The sequence below is a fragment of the Amblyomma americanum genome, chromosome 5 (genome assembly GCF_052857255.1).
Source record: "Amblyomma americanum isolate KBUSLIRL-KWMA chromosome 5, ASM5285725v1, whole genome shotgun sequence".
In the NCBI taxonomy this organism is placed as follows: domain Eukaryota; kingdom Metazoa; phylum Arthropoda; class Arachnida; order Ixodida; family Ixodidae; genus Amblyomma; species Amblyomma americanum.
The window spans coordinates 61,095,090-61,115,376 of NC_135501.1; the positions used below are offsets into that span (position 1 = coordinate 61,095,090).

General features: G+C 44.2%; 1 protein-coding gene across 4 annotated transcripts in view; it reads right to left on the bottom strand.

Annotated features, from left to right (window-relative positions):
• The window catches only part of LOC144134734 (neprilysin-1-like), a 147,814-nt gene that overhangs the window by 33,616 nt on the left and 93,911 nt on the right, over positions 1 to 20,287 (bottom strand). For all 4 annotated transcript variants that reach the window (XM_077667576.1, XM_077667578.1, XM_077667577.1 and 1 more), the window contains 8 exons: positions 16,710 to 16,906; positions 15,235 to 15,429; positions 9,940 to 10,026; positions 8,197 to 8,327; positions 7,399 to 7,624; positions 3,618 to 3,716; positions 2,456 to 2,533; positions 2,278 to 2,390 (listed from right to left, as the gene is read on the bottom strand). In XM_077667576.1, the coding sequence (XP_077523702.1) occupies positions 2,278 to 2,390; positions 2,456 to 2,533; positions 3,618 to 3,716; positions 7,399 to 7,624; positions 8,197 to 8,327; positions 9,940 to 10,026; positions 15,235 to 15,429; positions 16,710 to 16,906 (1,126 nt within the window). The remainder of the gene's footprint in view (positions 1 to 2,277; positions 2,391 to 2,455; positions 2,534 to 3,617; positions 3,717 to 7,398; positions 7,625 to 8,196; positions 8,328 to 9,939; positions 10,027 to 15,234; positions 15,430 to 16,709; positions 16,907 to 20,287) is intronic.

Genomic DNA, 20,287 nt, shown 5'->3' on the forward strand with positions numbered 1-20,287 from the left:
TTCCAGCACAGTTGATCGCTCGATTGCTTTCTGTTTTACGTTGGCTTTATTGAGCCACCGCGGCGGCGGTAAAAACTAGTCAGTTGCCTTAAGCAGTAAGCAGGTAACTAATTTTTAATAATTAACTGTTTAACTAGGAGAGTTAGACGCCTAGTTGTAACCAGAGATTTTTTGCCGATCGTTAGTAATAGCTATATCAATTTTTAGAATTTCGAAAACGCGATTACCCTCGCCGCTGTGACTTGGCAAAATATGGCTGCATTGCGAAAAAATTAATACGGTTTCGAAAGCATGCACGCAAAGCAGCCCCTCCAGTGCTCGTAACTAGTCGAAAATGCCAAATTTTGTCGATCTACAGCGCTTTTTCGAAATTCTAAAAGCTCATGTGGCTATTACTATCGACCGGCTACAAATCTCTAATTGCAACTACGCGCCTAACTCTATGAGTTAAAAAGAAAACTATTAAAAATTAGTTATCCAACGTACTGTTTAAAACGATTGCCTGGAGCCCGCCAACGCGGTTAATACTATTCGGCAAAAGCCACATTTTTGAAATTGTTTGAAAGTGTTCGCTGAAACAGCTTGTATATATAGGCTTGCAGGAAATAACGCCTAGGCTTATAATACAACATTTGTCCGTAAAGTTTTGAGACTCATTTATTTTCTTCTCTAGAAATAATTCCCCAGAACAAATGTTGGTGCGTATGTGTAGCAACGTCCTTGCGGGCTAACCTGAGCTATTTAAGTTAATTGCTGAGGCAGCCGCTAGATGGCACTACATGTAGAAAAATACGTTGTCACTTGTCTGCGCATTCTACTGCGAGTGAATGTGGAGAGAGGGACGTCCACCTCGAACAGCTTGTGAACATAAATTTCTGTGTGAAGCTTGGCAAGACAGCCACACAGACGTATGAGCTCCTTCGTGACGCTTATGGCAAAGAGACGTTATCGCGGGCGCAAGTTTTCGAGTGGCACAAGAGGTTCTTTTGGGGAGAATGTCAGTCGAAGACTACACAAGGCAGTGGCGTCCTTTAACCTAACGGAATAAAAACAACGTTGCTCGGATCAGGGAAATCGTACTGCAAGACCGCACCATTACTTTCCGCATGCTATCAGATGCTCTAGACATTAGTAAGACAACATACCACCAAATATTGCGGGACAACTTAAAAAAAGGAAAACTGAATGCCAGACTTGTGCCGCACTCCCTCACGCAGGACCAGCAGGACACGCGAGCATCAATGAGCGCTGATTTGCTCTTCGAGGCAGAGAAGGATGCTGCATTCGTCGAAAGCATCATTGCTGAAGAAGAAACATGGTGTTTTAAATACGATCCTCAAACAAAGAGGCAGAGCGCCGAATGGCGGTTCTCTCAGGCGTCGCGACCGGTGCGGCGACAGAACACCAAAACAAAGACTATGCTAATGGTTTTTTCGATGCCAGAGGTGTCATACACCACGAGTTCGTCTGACAAGGACAGGCGCTGAATCAGGAGTTTTATATCCCCGTTCTCCAACAAATGCGTGATGCACTGCGACGCCGTCGCCCTGACTTATGGGCATCTGGACAATGGAGCCTTCTCCACGATAACGGAAGGCCACACACTGCTCTCAGCGTGAAAAAATTTCTCCCCAAGCACAGCATTACTGTCCTTCCCCATCCACCACACTCGCCTGACCTCTCCCCATGCGATTTTTTCCTGTTTCCTCGCGTGAAGAGAGGAATAAAGGGCCGCGGTATGAGGAGCGTGGAAGCCATTGAACACGCCACGACAAAGGATCTGATAGCCCTGCCAAAAGAGGCGTTTTCTAACTGTTTCCATGACCTCGAGAGACATTTGAAGTGTGTATAGACTGCAAGCTTGGGAGACTATTTGGAAGGGGTGCTGCGCAAATGCTTTCAATGTTAAACACATTTTTTAGTGGACCTTGTCTCAGAAAGTATGAATGTATGTGGAATCAGCACAAGAAGTGATAAATTCGCGCAGGTGTTGTTTGTCTCGAATGAAGAAGAAAAAATATGCCCTCTATGGTGAAGAGGGCTGTAGGATGCAATAAGCCTTACAGATTTGTCATTCAAATGTCTACAATTACCGAACAAATGTCATATATTTTTACAAACTTACACATTTTGTTATGCAGATGTCGTTTAATATCAGGAATGAGATTTGAACGACAGCCTGTAGCAGGTTATTGTACCATACAACTGTTTTGATGCTGTAGCATGCAAGAGTCTCGTTTCGTGAGGACGGGGCTTAGTAAACGACCTGGTACGCACCTTTTGGTCTTGTCAAATGGCTTGCGCAGCTCTAAGAGCCTGTTCCGATTGTTGTTCTCAACGATGTCGTCTATGACTTTGACGAAAGGGTCTCGACTCTTTACTTCACCAAGCTGCAAGCAAAGAACCATTCCATTATAACACTGTCACCAGGTGTCTCTGGGGTGTACTTGCTCACATGTCTGTAGAGGCCTTCGAGGTTATTGATGTCCATCATCCACTTCGGGTAGCCGATCTTCGGCCTCATCTTCCGGAGCTGCATAAACGAGCAAGGAAGCCGGGTGAAACTAAGATCACGCTCTGTTTCTATATCTCAAGTGTACTAACCATTCTTGTATGACAGATAACTATTTTACACACAGCAGAGATACAGATATCTACATACAGTACTATACTTCACGGCCAAAACTTTGAGAAGTGCTCTTCTCTTTAGAAACAATTAGCTTAAAGTGCGAAAACTAACAATAAGCCCGTTTCGTGCAGCATCTGATATTCTAAGCATTGAACAGCCACGACTGTTGCCCTCACTTTTCGAAGTGTAAAGTTGTGCAAGCGGCATTAAGTGGCTGCCTAAAGTTAGTGCTCGCCGTACGCCGCAGCAGTTATAAGCTCCTCACAAATTAATGAAGATACAATATTTGTTTCCTCTCGGGACTTGAAATTGGTTTGAAATCATAACTGAATAATCTGTTTTTGTCTTCGTTGTTTTTCATGTTACAAAATCCGCTGAGTATTTTGTTTTGAACAAAACTTGGAGCCATAATAATATCCGGAAGATTTTGCATTCTGTAAAAATGCATCATCATCTCGCGAAGCAGTTTTAATTAATTTTCTTTTGGGTCACATTGCGCCTCAGCCACTGAGGCATTGTTTTATTCACCGAAGTCTACAGTCTTTCCAGGGCAGAACCTTAGAAAGCACAGACAATCCCTTAACCAAAGGAATGTATATGCTACATTGTGAAGACCGCTCACTCATCATCCGAAATGGCCTGAATGCCGCAGGAACACCAGCATGATGTGATAAGTTGGCTGCGGGTGCGCTTTTCGCCACGACCGCGACGACGATGGCGTTCGCCCCATGTAATATCCCATGTAGAGAACAAAATTGGAAGCTCGAAGGGCACAGGCACAAGAAAAGCAGAAATGGTAGCATATGCTCCGGCTGTATACGCAGTCAATGTATGAGAATGCGAAGCTGATTTTTGTCTGTCGTAGAATAATTGCCCTCCCTAAGTTTCTGTTGTCCTATGCCCAGCTCTAAGGAATAACTTTGAAGGGCAGTTATTGCCTAAAGCAGCCCTTTACAAATGCTCTTGAGGTAAAGAAGGTGCCTGATACCTTGTTCTGTGCTCTTTCTTTAGTGGCTTCGTCCATCCACTTGATGCTGTGTAGTCTCTTTTGAAACATGTGTTTCATGCTGTACGACATCTTTTCAACCTGAACAGAAAAAAAAATTGTTCATTCATAGAAAAGCTAGGAATTACAGTGGCGTGCGTAGACATGGCGACAAGCAGCTCCGCCTTATGCGATGTGTGCTATTCGAAACCGATGGCTTTGGAGAAAGATGCCTGGAAGTGGAGGGTAATATATATCAACCGAGAAAGACATCTAAGCATTCGTGGTAATCAACAAAGGAACCAGAAGATTTTTTGCACGTTGTTTTCTCTCTCGGCTTGAGCACAGCTCGCTATTAGGGCTCAAAATCTTTTTGTGGTTTTCCAACCATGTCTAAATGGTATCTACAAACTTTCCTCTGTGTCCCTCACTGTGATGGCCTTGTAGTTTGAGCATTCGCCTGGTATGCGAGTGGTACGGGAATACATCTGAAGCAATTCTTGCCCTGACCGGGGAAGGGTTGAGCTTCTCCGTGGTGGAATGCTAAATAAATTTGTATCCAGGATGTGCAGAACAAACGCACATTAGCCGTAGCTCCCTTTTGAAAAATTTTTGGCCATTAACATCAACTGACCATCACTTCTCTGTAGTTTTAGGGACAGTTAAAATAGTATATTAATGCTAGGAACTGATGAGCACTGACTACAGGAAATACGTAATGCTAGTAACCTAATATGACAGCACGCGTCTAATAGAAAGATTGCCCGACGGGCAATGGCAAAGTACAGTGAGGCCAGCATTAACCAGATATTGCTTAGCGAATTTCTTATTTCGATCTTTTCTCATCAAGTAACCTCAGCTGTCCTGCAACAGTAATAAAATGCCATCACTTGCCAGCTACTAGCCGCTGCATCAAGGATGGTAACTAACAATACCTGCAAGATGAAATAATAATCAAGAACCATAATTTGCAAAGCACCACCCCTTGCCACGGGGTGTCGAAGTGTTAGGACGCTCTGCTGCTTTTTTCTTTTTGTTAAACCTGAGGCAACAACCTAAGTTTACAGCTCGCTTACCCAAAGTGAAGACATGGTTTTAATATTGAATTCAGCTACGCTCAGAATAAAATACAAAGTCAATTAGTAATACGCGTATTTATAAGATAAGGTGCTACGACCTCCAATATGGCAAGCACTTTTAATCCGATAAACAAATAGGCGCAGTTCTCCGAATCGCGGCGTCGGTGTGTGAAAGCACACAAAGTAGTTGTCTTCGCCCTCCACAAGCGCCACCCACCCAACCAACTCTACCCTCCAGACGACCACAGCCCAACAGAAAGGAGCCACCCCAGAGCCACCTCCACTCTGTTTTCTCCTAAAGCCAGCACTTATCAGAAGCCTACGCATTGAGTGGAACTAAAACCACCTACAACCTTCAGAAGCATTCGTGCTCAAAGTTGCGGCACTGCTAAATGCCATTTGTCGCAATGAAGCTGTCAGCTGGAAAGGCAAGTAATTTCACGTAAAGCGGAAAATGGAAGAGTGAAAGGCAAAAGACCCTGCGGTCGCAGTTGCGCCGAATGTCTTTACATGATCATAACATATTTTGTTTCCTTCTACAAGTCATAAGCGAATCATTTTGGTAATCAAACGTCAAACGTCTTTATCCTGCCTGAGCATGCTATGCACAACGCTTTTTTAACATTTACTAATTTTTACGGTAATAACTTATTGTAATAAGTTTGCAACACATGTACGGGTTTTACTCATTTAAACTTAATTAATGACCTTTAGAGGGTGCGAAATAACTCTGCACGTTTGCTCCTTGCTAACTACAACCGCACAGCGAGTATAACTGCTTTGAAGTCTAATCTCTGCCTCCCAACATTGACATTGCGTAGAAAATTGTTTCTTATCACCCTGTTCCTCAAGCTGCATCATCAACCCGCTCTGCGTGATAACCTCCTCCCCCAGCCAATTTATGTATCCCGCCGCATTGGTTATAATCACCAAATCGGAATTGCGTCATGCAGTACGAAATGCTTCTCGCAGTCATTCCTGCCACGAACCTCACGTGACTGGAACCACCTTCCCACAGAAGTTGCTGGCATTCTAAATTATGAGCAGTTCCACGTAACAATAGCTAAGACTGTATATTCAGATGCTATATCAACATTCTTTTAACCAACTGCATTTTCTCGTTTTTCGTATATTTACCACTTCCCCTCTGTAATACCACACGGCCCTGAAGGGTGATGTAAATAAATATATACATAAGCTGGGACACATGTCGCTACGATCTGTCGAGCGGGATTGTGCAACAAAGCGAGCTTTATTTACCACATATGAATCCATATTCAGAGGAAATAATTGGCTGAACTTAAATAAACGTTTTACTTTTGATTTTAGGGGCAAGGATATTTTGTAAAGTTTATGGCCGTCAGCATCGAAGGTGAGCTGTCTTTTCAAACTTCGTAAGTAGGAAATGTACTGCGAAATATGGAACGTCAAAAGGAAATATTTCACAGCTCGTTGAATTGAGTTTCTTGCATTGCAGATGTATAAATGGCGCTGCTCGCCCTTAAACATCAAATACAGGCGCTATTTGCGTGCATTATGATGTAGAAGAAAATAGCGTGAATCCCGCGGCGATAACACGCGCAGCGGCATCACTTCACAAGTATGTAATGGGGGCAAGCCAACTAAACAAGCTTTCAAATACGCACGTTCGATATCTTGAAATAGTTTGCCGATTAATGAATTTTAAAACACAGCCCACCTTCGATAGTGACGGCCATCAGTTTGCAATATAACCTTTCCTCATAAAATCAAAAATAAAAACGTTTTTTACCTAAATTAATTGATCGCTTAACTATTCCTTAATACGAGGTACAATATGTCCGCCTTGCTCTAAATCCAACCTCAAAAGACCGCATCGACCTATCTCTCACAGTTTTTTGAATAAAAGTCTGTAAAAGTTAAGAAAATCGCTCTATATAAAAATGCTGAGCTCGCACGAAGTGTGCCCTGTAGCCTTTTTTTATCGCTACTTCTGTGCAATGAATAATAGCACGGAGAAGTTTGCGGCATGTAGCAGTAAATATATAGCCTGTTCACCGCCGTCGAATGCTACTGAGCGCTGGTTCAAAAGATTTCGTTGACGAAGCCACTTCCGGGGAAAAAATTCGTTTGCGAAGCCGTATAAGGTAAAATGAACAAATTTCAGAGTTCTGCCATGTCCCTTTTTTGCTGCCTTATGTGGCTGAAATTTAGAACGCAACTAAAGCTCTGAAAGTTATCTAAGAACACGGCAGAGGTCCATAGAGCGTTATACGACATTCGCAGAGAGAGGAAAAGTATAATAGTGTTTATGAGACAAACAACAATTGGTGAACTCCTAGCCAAATTTCAATGACGAAAATGACTTCAACAGACGCTTAAATGTGATGTATGGTTAACTGCTGGCCTGTTCAAGAGAACTAATGTTAGAGCAAATTAATGAAAAATAAAGGCCGAGAGGTGGCAACCGAGATTCGCCTGTAGTGATCGGGCTAAGTTAGTGACGTCAGGAAGAAAAAGCTTTCAACGAAGACGGCTGAAGACAGGGAGAAAGAGAGGACCGCCGATAGAAACAGCAACCCCGTATATACAGGAGATATACGCTTAAAGCGGAAGGCGGCGTTAGCAAATAGAATATGTCGCGCGTACACGGTGTCCAGAGCTTCTGAGCACATGGAAGACTGAGGAGACCTGTGTAGTGCAGTGGTCGAAAAATGAAAACTCACGTTTCGCTTGGCCCTCGAGCTGAACTTCTTTCGCACGTAGAGGTGACCGACGACTTCCCTCATAGAAGATGTCAGGAGCTTGACGCACTTCTTCCATAGCGGAGGGTCTTTCATGAGGCCGTAGGCATCCTTGGTGTAATTTAATTTGGCGGCACGGAATCGTTTCGACGCGTAACCGGCTCTAGAGACAAATTCACTCCAGCCCATGAAGTTGAACAACGTTCGCCTGCAACGAAGAAGCAAGGCAGGTTTCAATCTGGAGTGTCCTGCCATCCTTAACTGAACCAGGTACCTGACTCAAGCAACCAATTATTTCACATTTTTAGATCATATCTAGCGCAGTGACACCCGCCGCGGTGAATCAGTATCTTTGCGGTTCGCTGCTTATGTGAGTGTCGCCCATTAGTCAGCCTGGTCGCGGCAGCCGCTTTTCAATGGAGGTGAAATGCAAAAACACGCTTGGGCTTTGCGCTGTCAGCGCAAGTTATTAAAAAAAACCAGGTGGCCTAAATCAATCTGGAGCCCTTCACTATCGCGTACCTCAAAACCCATATGTGTTGCTTCGTGACATTAATCAACACATACCACTCCACCCAAGCGCAGAGTACGGTATGTTGTGGCTGTCTAGGTAACTAGTGCAATTGGCTTCTTCCATTTTATATATACTCAAAGTCTTCGCCAAAAGTGCACACCGCGGCGGATTCTTCAAACGAACTTTGTACTGTATAAGGTTTTTCTCAACCACCCTACCACATTAAACACTATGCTGTCTTCTTGACCATTAGTGCTTGTGCTTACGGGCTCACAGTGCGCAGAAACTTGGTCGTCGAAACGTAGTAAGGCTCGGCGAAAATCGTGACTGGCTCGCTCATCTTAAGCGTGATATTCACTCGCCGGAATTCCTTGTTCAAGAGGTCCAGTAACGGAAACTGCGCAGAGATGAAGAAAAGCTTAGGCTTGAAGGGCGTGTGGAGGACACAGAGAACAGTCGTCTTGGCTACCGTAGGTACCCGCCCTTAATGCGAGGCTTGATAGCCTGCATATGCTGCCCAGGTAATGATCCCGTAAGCTTGTGTTCCTCTTGGTGAAATATACAGTTTTAGTGTATTGTAATCTAACAAAGTCTATTCGTTCCCGCGTAGCGCACTATCAGAGGTGCTGCTCTTCAAAAACAACCCACAAACTCTCATGTCCAACAATCTCGGGCAAAAATTTGAAAATTAGAAAATTGTAAGACACTGTTATAGAAATATTAAAGGTAATGGTTCATTCTGCTGACATGTAGCAAAATATTTCTTTTAAAGTGTTTCCATTCATTTAATTGAGCCGTTAAGACTGCCTAGAAAACGAGTGGGGAACGCTTATGACGTTAGCAAAAACGTTAATAGAAATAAAATCAAGAGTGCCGTCGGGTAATTTGTGCACATATTAATTGTTATAGTGAAAGCTTGAAAAATGCAAAAAAAACTGCGTTCATGAGCGGTTTCCCACTCAAAATTGCCTTTGTCCAGAATAGTTGAGTATAACTCCACGTATGGGCCTCTAAAATTCGGAATTGCTGGCGGATTAAAAGACGAAGATGAAATGCAGACACCACACACATGTTAGCATTTGTCGTGCCTGTTGACACGTCTGCGTGTTTCCATTCGCCAGTAATCATATATTTAAGCAGCTCATACATACTAGCCTATTTTAAAGTGGTAACGGACATATGGGCCCTTACAGATAATATCGAAAGGGGGTGCCGAAGAGGTGAAACTAATCGCGAAGGAGGAGTGACGAAGATTGTAAAAGATTGATGAGGGTTCATGGTAACAATGCCAAAAAATATGGTCATTAAACCGAAGACCACGAGCTCTGACTTACAACTGTAAACTTAAGTTCACGCAACAGACAATACTCACAATCACCTTCACGCGCAGCGGCGCCATACAGAACGAAGTATCTCATCGGACATAATCCATGTAAGCGAACTCTCAATAAAAAACAATTGAGCCGCCGCCGCGGCCCAGTTGTTATGGCGCTCGGCTGCTGACCCGAAAGACGTTGGTTCGATCACAGCCGGTGCAGTCAAATTTCGATGGAGGCGAAATTCTGGAGGCCTGTGTACTATGTGTTGTCACGGCACGTTAAAGAACCCCAGGCAGTCAAATTTCCGGAGCCCTTCACGACGGCAGCCTTCATAGCCACAGTCGCTTTGGGACATTAAACCCCCATAAACAATCAATTGAAGGCTTGGCTGCACACACAACCTACACTTATCCATGTAATATTCTGGGATAAACTGAAGAACCAACAAGCCCTGTGCTTGCACAAAAGTGGTAAAAACTGACTGCATTCTAGCTCTCCCCAGTGCGAAATAAGGTCCGTGGATGCCACATTCACTAATCAGCTTTCGTGCTCTCTGCGACGCTCCGACATTAGAACGTACAAGTGCGTGCGTAAAAGCGCACTCTCAACCAACGCACCTTCCATCCATGTACCCAAACTTTCCTAACAGTGAAGAGTAGAAGGTAGGGGTACGAAAAGCGCTGCACTTACTCCGATAAATTTTCCCTCAAGCGTCCTTATTGTCGTTCTCTTGTAATGTCTCAACGCATTTCGCCTCTCCTCTTTTGATGCAGTTCTCTGAAAAAAAAATGAAGAAAATAGGCCTTGTTATTTCCAAGAATATCGGATCGCAGTTGTAAGCGGATATTGGCTACAATTCGCAGTTAGTATAGCCTGGCAGATCATCAGGGCGCACAGTAAGGAGGCTTTTTCAGCCAGTCCCTTGATGCACAGATGACAGGTGGAAGCAGTCGCAGTGCAACTAAAACTGCAATCCTGAACCCGATATCTAGGGTGGTGTGCACAGAGATATGCTGGAAGAAACACTAAGGATTAATGCTTTGGATGAGGTTGGCTGCATGTTACAGAAGGTGTTAAAGACGCTACCAGCCACACACTTTGAACCAGTCCTGGCGCCATGTTTATAACGTCGTTCACTCGCATTCCTTCTTAGACAAACTAAACGCGGACAGTCATCTTATAGCGATAACTTGCTGTCTCATAATTCGGCCGATAACGACAAGGCTGGCTTTTTTCTGCCTGAAACGTAAATTCGGGACACAATCGAGGTTCTTAACAATCTTTCTTGCTTTTAACAGTCCATACTACATCAATTCCCAGTTATAGCACACCTGATGTCATTCACATGGGGGCTGTTCCTATACGGGGTGCTTCACCTAAGACTTCACACATTTTTTATAAATATGCTTTATGAGTTAAGAGAGCGCTTTTTTCAGCACACCATTGTCCGCAATCTAGACATAGCTTTGACTTGCTTTCTGACATGCTGGCTAACTAATAAGGAATAGTTAATTTTTCAACTACTACTTTTAGGTCATTAATTATTAAGAAGTGTGAAGCCCACCCCAAGTAATATCTATATCAGTATTTAGAAATTACAAAATGCGGTTCCCTTCGGCACTGTGGCACAACATAGTTTGGCTGCAATGCGCCACATTACATGCACTTTAAAGAGGCTTGGAGGCAAAGCAACCTCAGCAGTGCACGAAACTCGTCGAAATAGCCAAACTTTGTTGGGCCATAGCGCTGACAGTAATCACTTGTTCAAAATTCTAAAAACTAATATGAATATTACTTACGGGGGTCTACATGCTCCTCAATAATTAAGGACTCTAACGGTAATAGTTAAAAAGTTGAGTATTCAGTATTAGTTTAAACAGCCAGCAGTTAGCACGTCCTAACTGCATTCTGATGTACTACACCACGGACAATGCTACTCCGAAAAAAGCTCTCTTCGAACTCACAAAGCCTACCTTTAAAAATTATGTAAAGTTTCGCTTAAACACCTTGTAAATTAAAATGCAGCCAGGCGCACATTCCGCACCCTCGCGGCACAAGCCGAATAAATTTAGGCACCAGGTAAACAATTGGCTATGCGTTGGCGCAAGCCTGATTACCACCCGGAGAGCACAGCAAGCTTCTTTTTTGCATTACAGCCTTCCGGTTCCTTCCATGTTGCTGAGAGTACGTAATCCGGCCAGGCTTGTGTTGTCAGTGCCTGCGCATTGTGTGTGTCTATACTGCAACTGCTTACTGTGGTACAGTTTGCTGTGGCCATATCTTCAGTCATTTTTTTTGTTACGCGAGGTGACTCTCATGACAAAAGGCGGTAGACAAGCAAACCGCATGTCACAGTATGTCGGCCAGTTTCGTTCCTCCTAGCTGTTGAGCGCCGCTGCTGCCGCTGTCGCACGTGTCCGGAAGTGTAGGCCAAAGAGCCATGGGTGGAATACAAAAAAATTACGGGGCAGCCTTTCTTACTAGATTTAGTTTCCCATTCGGATTTACCTGTCACTTTATCATAAGTCACAGTACCATTAATGAATCACACTTTCGAAATTGCCAGAGCGCTCCTGAAGGCTCATAAGTACAGGTCGAGATGGCCGACGCAGCTAGTATTTCCTTTTGTTTTCAGTGTTTGGCCGCTCAGCATAAGGCCACAGCATCGAATGCCAGACATGGAGGGCGTATTTGACTGAAAGAAAAATGCAAAACCACCCGTTTACCGACCGATGCACGTGCACGTTGCAGAACCACAGCCAGTCAAAACAATACTGTCCCTTTCACTGCACCGTCCTTTTGTATCCTGTGGGCTGCTTTGAAATGTTACACCCCCCTCCCCCCCCCCCCCCCTCCAAGATCAGTAGTTTTTTTTCCTAGTTTTTGCGTTTCATCGTCCAGAAAAACACGCTCTAACCTCCACTGAACCAACACAGGGTAAATAAATATGCGCACTGTCCTGTGCTCTTTGCCCTCGCCAGCCCTGCGCTTCTTTTTTAGTGTAACAAGTGGGTAATTTTCACATTTCCAGCCTCGATTATGAAAATCGCTGCGCTAGGTTTTAAACTAGGAAAGCCTGAGCACGTCAATGTTAAAAATGGGTCTGATATGAAAGCCAGCTTTTCTTTCGTTTACTCAGACATGCTGCCTTGCAAAGTGCTTGAATATTATAGTTAAAAAAGCTATTGAGACAAGCTCATTTTTAAATAAGTTTCTGGAGAGCTCGTGGATCCATCATCCCTCATCCCTCATCCAGCTTGGTTTAGTATTTTTTGTCTTTTTAATAAAATAACGTATAATTTTCAGCCATTTCGGATGCACGACTGAGTTTCATCAATTGAAGGCGGAAATCGGCAACGGCAAGCAGCCTTTCTTCCCAGTGGAACATCTGCGCTGCCTGACTGCCCTGTGTTATGGTGAATTCCAAACGCAGGCCCGGAGCGGTTTGCACGCTCTGTGACAGAGCGCCTGAATCCGGCGCAGAGCGCGCGACCTAAAATTGCGATTGGAGTACACTTGCTCTGGCCAGAGCATGCAGGCCAGAGCATGTAGGGCGCTGCTATCGCCGCTGAAAAAGAACGTGACGCAAACTTCCGGTCGGATCCGCCGATTTCGGCGGAGCAGCTCCGACTGCTCCACGGAGCAATCTCGGCTCGGCAACCGCTCCCTGTCTACGATTGGAAGACGCGATCCGTGCCTCAGATCTGCGTTTGGAATACAGTAGCTCCGAAAAGAGCAGAAAACGTTGCTCCCGAAGTGCTCCAACTCTGCGATTGGAAGTTACCATTAGTGATGAAGGAGTGTCGCTTTGTTCTACTTGGGTCGCAGCGCTCGGCAGCCCTCAAGGTGTGCTGGCTACAGCTGCGGCGGCCTGTGATTTTCAGCGGGTGTGGAATTGCTTGTCGTGCTTGCTACGGACCGCATTTCTAACTTCCATTTATTCTTTTACGCCCTCGTCATCCCTCTCCTCCAGTGTAGGGTAGCCAACCGGAAGGTTCTTGCCGTTAACTTCCCTGCCTTTCCCTTACCACTTTTCTATATAAGGCGCAAAAAGTTTTATCACTAAAACCATAAATTTTTGGATGGCACCAGTCGTCAAAGGTCAGAGTTTTTCATTACCCTGGGATATCACTTCTCACTTCTTCGCCCAGATGGCATACGAAGCCTTCAACTCGGCGTGTTATAGCCGCAGCTGCTTATGTTTCATTGACTACAACATAGCACACAACATTATACTTCTTGTGCATGTGCGTAAGACTGGGGGTTTTATTTAGTGCTGTTCTATTGAAATGTTGAAGCTTTCCCCTTTCCTCGCCTTGGTTTCGGTAACTTTGGGCTTATTTCATGTGTATGCCATAGCGAGCCCATCATTTCAGTGGCTTTCACTTCTGAAGAGCTTAACGAGGGTCTCCGTTCTGGCGGTCTTGATACAATTGGAAGCGTAAGAGGGTTCATTCACCGCTTCGGCCCTCAGTGTTCGATCATTTTCCACGGGTGGAGGCGAAATTCTAGAGGTCCGTGTGCTGTGCAATGTCAGTGCTCGTTAAAGAACCCCAGGTGGTCGAAATTTTTGGAGCCCTTTACTACGGCGTCTCTCATAGCCTGATTCGCTTTGGGGCATTAAGCGCCCATAAACCAAACAAAACCAATCATTTTCCACGTGAAATTCGCGGTACTACAGGATGTACTACCTCCGCTTTTATGAACGAGGCGATGGCGCTCGTGAGTACTTGCAATTTTTGGTTACAGCCAGCATAAATACCTGCGAAAGTAGAAGATAAACATTATGGGAAGTGTCGCAACTCTTGTGACCAAAAATTTCCTGTTACAACGTCATAGCAAACTGCATTCTGTGTTTTTTCTCTGGAGTGAGTCATTTTTCAGGAGAGCTTTACTCTTTCTAGGAACTTCCCAGTCATGCGTCTAACTTGCTAGCTTGCGTGTTACGCGATGGCGTAAGGAGCTAGATATGGTGAAAACGCGGTGTCGCTCGTCCGTCGTCGGTCGGGAAGAAATCCCACCATTCCCTAAATCAGAATATAGACAAATAAAATAGTTGCCGGCATTCAGGTTCGAACCCAGGCCCTCTGCGTGCCAAGTGGGCACGCAACGCACAGGCCACAAAGGGCCGTTGGCTGAAGCGTGTTAGAGGGGAACCTAGTGAACGGGTTGAGGAGTGTAGGCCTTAATAACGTGTTTTTGGGGTGTGTACTGATCTTATATTAATAAAAACTAAATATTAATGCACTAATTACGTGCAAGAAATCGCTCGGAATGAAAAGGTGGTGTTATGGTGCTTGATAGTATTGAAAACAATGGTGTGCATGTGTATGAGCCTATAGTGACGTACTATGTCGTGCAGTGTAACTTAGATAGTGATTGGTGATGGTAATTGATAATTGTGATTGAGGATTGGTAATGATCAAAGTGATCGGTAAATGTGATTGTAATCGGTGTGCGTTAAATATGATTGTGGATGGCTGAGAAATGCGAAAAAAAGGAACAAAAGGAGGAGAAGGCACTGCCGCGTCTGCTCTTAAGGTGAGTCGTAAGCGTCATCCTAATTTTTTAGAACGCTGCTGTACGCGTGGTTTTGACTGCCATTAGCAGTAATATTTTGACACCCTTGATTAGGACCTAGTCTTTCAGGACATATTACGCTAAATTCTTGAGGACAGTATTAAAACTTATTTCCTGTTAAATGAGAACGTGCGAGATTTCTCAAAGGAATATACCATTGACATGCACTGCTCATAGAAAATGCTAACACTGCTTCTTGCAAGGATTCAATTCATCTGCCTGGCTCATTTTAAAAAGTTTTTTTGAAATCAGATTAACTTCTTATATACGAGCGCTGCTACCATTACATTTTAAGAACTCAGGGTTATTTAGAGGAAGCATGACCTAGGCACTCATACAAAAATCTTGGAATTGCGTTAGAAGAGCTTACAGATCGACGAGGCCTTCTTAAATTTTCTGCCTTACCTTGGCTACTTCACTTTCGAAAGCGAATACTTCTTCGGCGAGCTCTCTGGCCTTCCGTTGCTTCATTTCCGGTCGCATGATACTGAAGGCTGTTTGCATGAGGATTTTGTAAGCTTCAACGCTTCTTCTGTAGGCAGAATTGCGTGGTTTTATGAGCTCATTTCTTCCCAGCAGAGGGAAGGATATTTGGTCAAGCTGAAAGCAGAAATGATGACTTATCTCTCACTCTGCTGCAGGAAATAACTCTCTTACCTATAATTGAAAAATCGGCGTTAGCTTTCTTTTCGAGCAATCTGTATAGCTTGTCAGCACCTTACGCTTTCATCGCCTTGGAAAGTTTGGTTATGCTGAGTTCTTGTTTATCGTACAAAACAAAGGCAACGTTTTTCTTGTTGATTTTTTTTGAAAAACTGAATAAATAACGTTTCCCAATTTTTTTCAAACTGAAGTGGCAGAAATTATTTCCAGCCGTCTCAGCAATAAAACAAATAGCGCGTGCCTTTCATATCTTGTTGCCATCGGTCGTTTCAAGTTGTACAGTAAGAATTAACACAACGCGACAAATAAAATTGCTACATTAGAAATAAAGCACCCATGAAAAAGAATGGTTTCGCGTGAATCCATTAACTCCTTAAACAGTACGACACTTCGTTCATTGCACGTTGCGACTGCTTTAACAGGAAGTACAAGCTCCAAGACTTCTATGTGCTAGTCTCAGTGAATCAAATGTACGGGATCATCCAAATAGCTCTGAAACTATCTGTTGGAGCCTTCTCTCTGTCTTTTATGCACGCCATAGAGACAATTTCCGCACTAGAAAATGTGCAATCATCTCCGCTGCGATATTTACGGTGATCAAGAAACTAGTCTTAAGAAAGGAAACTTGAAAACGGTGGACACATTGCATCCAGCTACATAAAGACAGGGATTAGAAAGGGGTACATTTGACTTAAAACAAGATATTTAGTAAGGTATATGTGCACAAACACCACGTCTGTACACTTGTAATGATTACGTAATTAAAAACATGGCATAAGTAAGCAATTTTGGGTTTATAATGACGCAATAGCTGCAGTGGAAGTTTTTTTTCCTCTACATCCTCGCTTTGCATGTTTAATCCTTCCACTCATCCGCCCTAATCCCTCTGAATCTCTTTAGTCTGCCCAACTAACTCTACTACCTGCCAGTGCAAGAACAATATTTCAACAAATGCCTTTGGCCGGTGATATACCGTAATCCATTTCGACACAGTCACGACCTGAAAAGGGCTTTTAGTGCGACAACACAACTACTTGGGCGACTTCTGCAGGGTGCGAATGATAAATCGTACTGGTTATTCTGCGATGCACCTGAAATCCGCGTTTGCCGGAGACATTACATTATGTTCATTATTGAAAGGAAAGCTGGCGTTAATTCTTATCTGGCGACATGGTTCATGATCACTCGTTGTCTTAATATCGGTAATGATTACTTACATTGATTATGTTGGACGACAAGTCCTTCATGTCCCTCGTGACGGACACGCTGAACAGAGGAGTCATTCCTGTCTTAAGGAGGACGTCTTTAAAATTGTCAAATAAATGCTGATTCTTTCTGACCCACGGCCAATCGTTGAAGCCATCCTTGGATAGGATTTTTTTCAACTGATCGAAGCTCCTCCTGCCAGGATTCTCTGTTGTGCGACAAGGTTGGATACATAGTTAAGGATGTTGAATATGTAGTGCGCGCGATTTAGTATTCAACAGGCTTTCAAAGACATTTCATGGGCGCAGTCATATGCCCATCCATAAAAGGTGCTTCTGAGAGGTAAAAAAGATACCGTTTTTTGGTTCAGTATTTCCCAATAAGCTCTTAAATGCACGGTGTTAAGGTTCACTGGAGGAATATAGGGTGCCTGCTCCGCCTTATCGCACAGAATGTATAGTGCAAAATGCATAACATGGAACGTCGCACCGTAAAATTACAGTGAATCATTACCACTCCGTTTCAGTGGTGGTATAGACCATTTAAGCGCGCAGTTCTTCCGTTTGGGACCAGATGGGGCCAGAGATACGTTGGGAACTCGGCACTATTACGGGCCTCGTAATTCGCCGGCGTGAACGCAGCGACGCAGTAATAGAAGTATCGCGGGTGGCTGCCGTATGTGTTCTTTCTATGAAGATGCGGAGAGGCAGAGGGAGAATTTGGTGGCTTGTGGATTGTAGTTTTGATAGGGACTTAAAGCTGTGGCATGGGATCGTTTGCGAGCTTCACGGCCCCGAACTACACTAGGATGCACTGCCACTGTTTGCGCTCGTTCGCCTTGCACCGATTCCGAACGAGCGAACACAACAAACACGTCCGCCAACGCTAGATAGCTAGTCTAGAAAGAAAAGTTTAGATCTTGGAAGGTCTGCGAGGATAAGTGCACAACATAACCGCATGAACAAGCTGTTCCGCAGCCAAAACCGTGACAGCGTCCTGTCAGCTGCTGGCCATTGCGCTTGCGTGTTCAGCGAGACCGCATTGCTCCTAGGTTAAGGAGTGTGCTGATTAGTAACAGAAGTGCCAGAGACCGTATCAGCAACGGAAAAGGATGACGCTCCTGCATATTGTTGCTGTATATTATGCAGTGCAGAGATTTACAACCGGACACCGCTTGCCGTAAGTCCGCCCGTTGCAAGCCGTCTTGGTGCTACTTTTGAACTTCGCTCCGGGAAGCGCGGTTTTCGTGGAGCATATTCAGAATAAAGCATGTGCGTTACGGTTGCTGTGCTGTCTGGTTGCCCCTTCCTCGCGGTCCATGCGAGACTGTCACTAAAAGTGAACGCGCAGGTCAGCGCTCACAGTGAAGCTCATTACTTACCTCCCAGACATCGGGACATTTTGTGTAAGGCTGACATAATTATGAACTTAGTTAGCAAATACGCTTTGCTATGCGCGTAATTATGTTTATATCAGGAAATCCTACGAAGCAGTTGCACGCCTGCTAATGAAGGCTGCTTGATGAATGTTGTTGCTGACGTGATAGTTAACATTTGTGTACACGTTTATATTTGTCGCCTTTCTGTGTTTAACAAATTAGTACAAAAAGTTTTACTTTGCCGAGGTACCGTTGGCAGGTTGTAAAAAAATGCGTACGATGTGCATGCATGTGAATGTTTTCGAGCTATGTCTGCATGCATCTACCCAATACGACAACGACCTGCGCAGCCGCAGAAGCTGTATACCTTTGCTGTTTAAGACAATAACAATAAAAATCACTTAGCAAAACCTTCATCAGAAGCGAAGACAAGCATCTAGGCGATCCATTCGATGATTCGGAGAGGCGAAGAGCTGAGCTATTCTCCGCTACAACAAGCCTGTTTAAGTTTTCACTTCTCAAATGATCAAATTAGGGCTCTTACATGTCCTTTGAAGCTTTGCCCCAACCATAGTGTCGTTTTCCCACCCCTTTACAACAATATCAGCGAAAACACTGGCTGTCGGAGCCGAACCACCAAACGCAACAGCCGTCACGGAGAGGCATGCCCCGAGGAGACAGGAGGCGTGTAATGGCGGCGTGATCACGTGACCAAATATGGCAGCCCCATGATACGGTGCTGTAAACTGTCAATAAATGTAAAGTGACGGCTCACAAGCTTGAAGTTTGGTGTTGAATTACTAAACTGACTAACATTGATGGGTGTCTGTAAAGATCTCACATCGACTAACGGACAGCAATGCATAGTAATGAAAAAGTGGAAAAAATTGTCTTATAAACGCTAACTAGGTAAAAAGAAAAAAACGCGCTTCACTGAGAAGCTCGATTCAGGTGGACTTATAGCAGACTTGATAATTAGGCTCAGCACGAGATGGTACGTTTGGCTTTTATTAGCCAGTCGATTTCATTGCTGACAATGGCGAAATATTTTTCTTGGTTATTTTATTTACTGCAGAACGTCTATTGAGTGCGCCAGCAAATTAAAAAGTGTAATAAATAAAATTACATTTAATTAAATTCATAACAATCGATCATATGACTTTAATTGGATGAACAATTTACGAAACGCTGACCATGCCTCTTGCCTTTTCAGAAAGCCAATCTTTTGGTTTGCGCATGTTATGCGACGGCGCGTGCCGCCAATGTCGTCTACGAGATTTCCTTGTCGTGCGGAAAATCTTGCATTGGCCAGACGGGCGTTGCATGAAAACCACCTTAGGGAGCATGCAAGAAAGTCTAAAAAATAATGAGGGACAGAAATTTCTTCAGCACTGTTCTTAGATGCGATGATCCTGATTAGAAGCAGACAGAAAACATTACGTGTAAGTTGGAAGCCTTTTACCATAAAATCATCTGTGTTCAAACAATGTCAGTGGCACACCCATCTCTACAAGGCTGAGATGAAATTTATTCGCGCCAGTTATGATAAGACCTTTTTTTTACATTTCTCGGTTGGCTTCTACGCGTGCACATGCGCTTAGGTTTTGAAGAGGGTATATATGACGAGCGCTTTCCCCTCATTAAACAGTTGAGTATAGCGCACGTGTTTTCATTCTTGTGTGTTGGATGTCTTGGCGCTATAATGCTCTTTTTATGTACGGCAACTAACGAGCCCAGCAGCTACATTAAAGTTCTTGATGTCTTCTTACATTCGAGTCCTGGGCCACTTGGCTAACGCTGCTGGCGTTCAGCCTCATGCCGACAAAGTTAGCGCCGTCAGTGCCTTCCTCACTATACGTTCGTCTAGTAACGTGCACTGTTTCATCGGGTGTTTTCTTATTTTCGCGGGCCCTTCCCCAACTACGCGAAAGTTGCCCGCCCTCACACCAACCTTCTGACGAAAGACATTCCATTCTATTGGGGCCAAGGCCACACTGATGTTTTATGAAGCCTCATTACCCATCCGCCTCTACGGAACTTTGCATCGACGCGAGCGTTCACGGGATTGGCGCCAATCGTGCTCAGCAGCAACTCGACCAAAACTGCGTGATTGCCTATCCAAGCCTCCTCTTTTTTTCAAGGGAGTAGAATTATTCGATGACAACGCGGGAGTGCCTGGCGCTCGTTTGAGACATTGCGAAATTCCGCCCT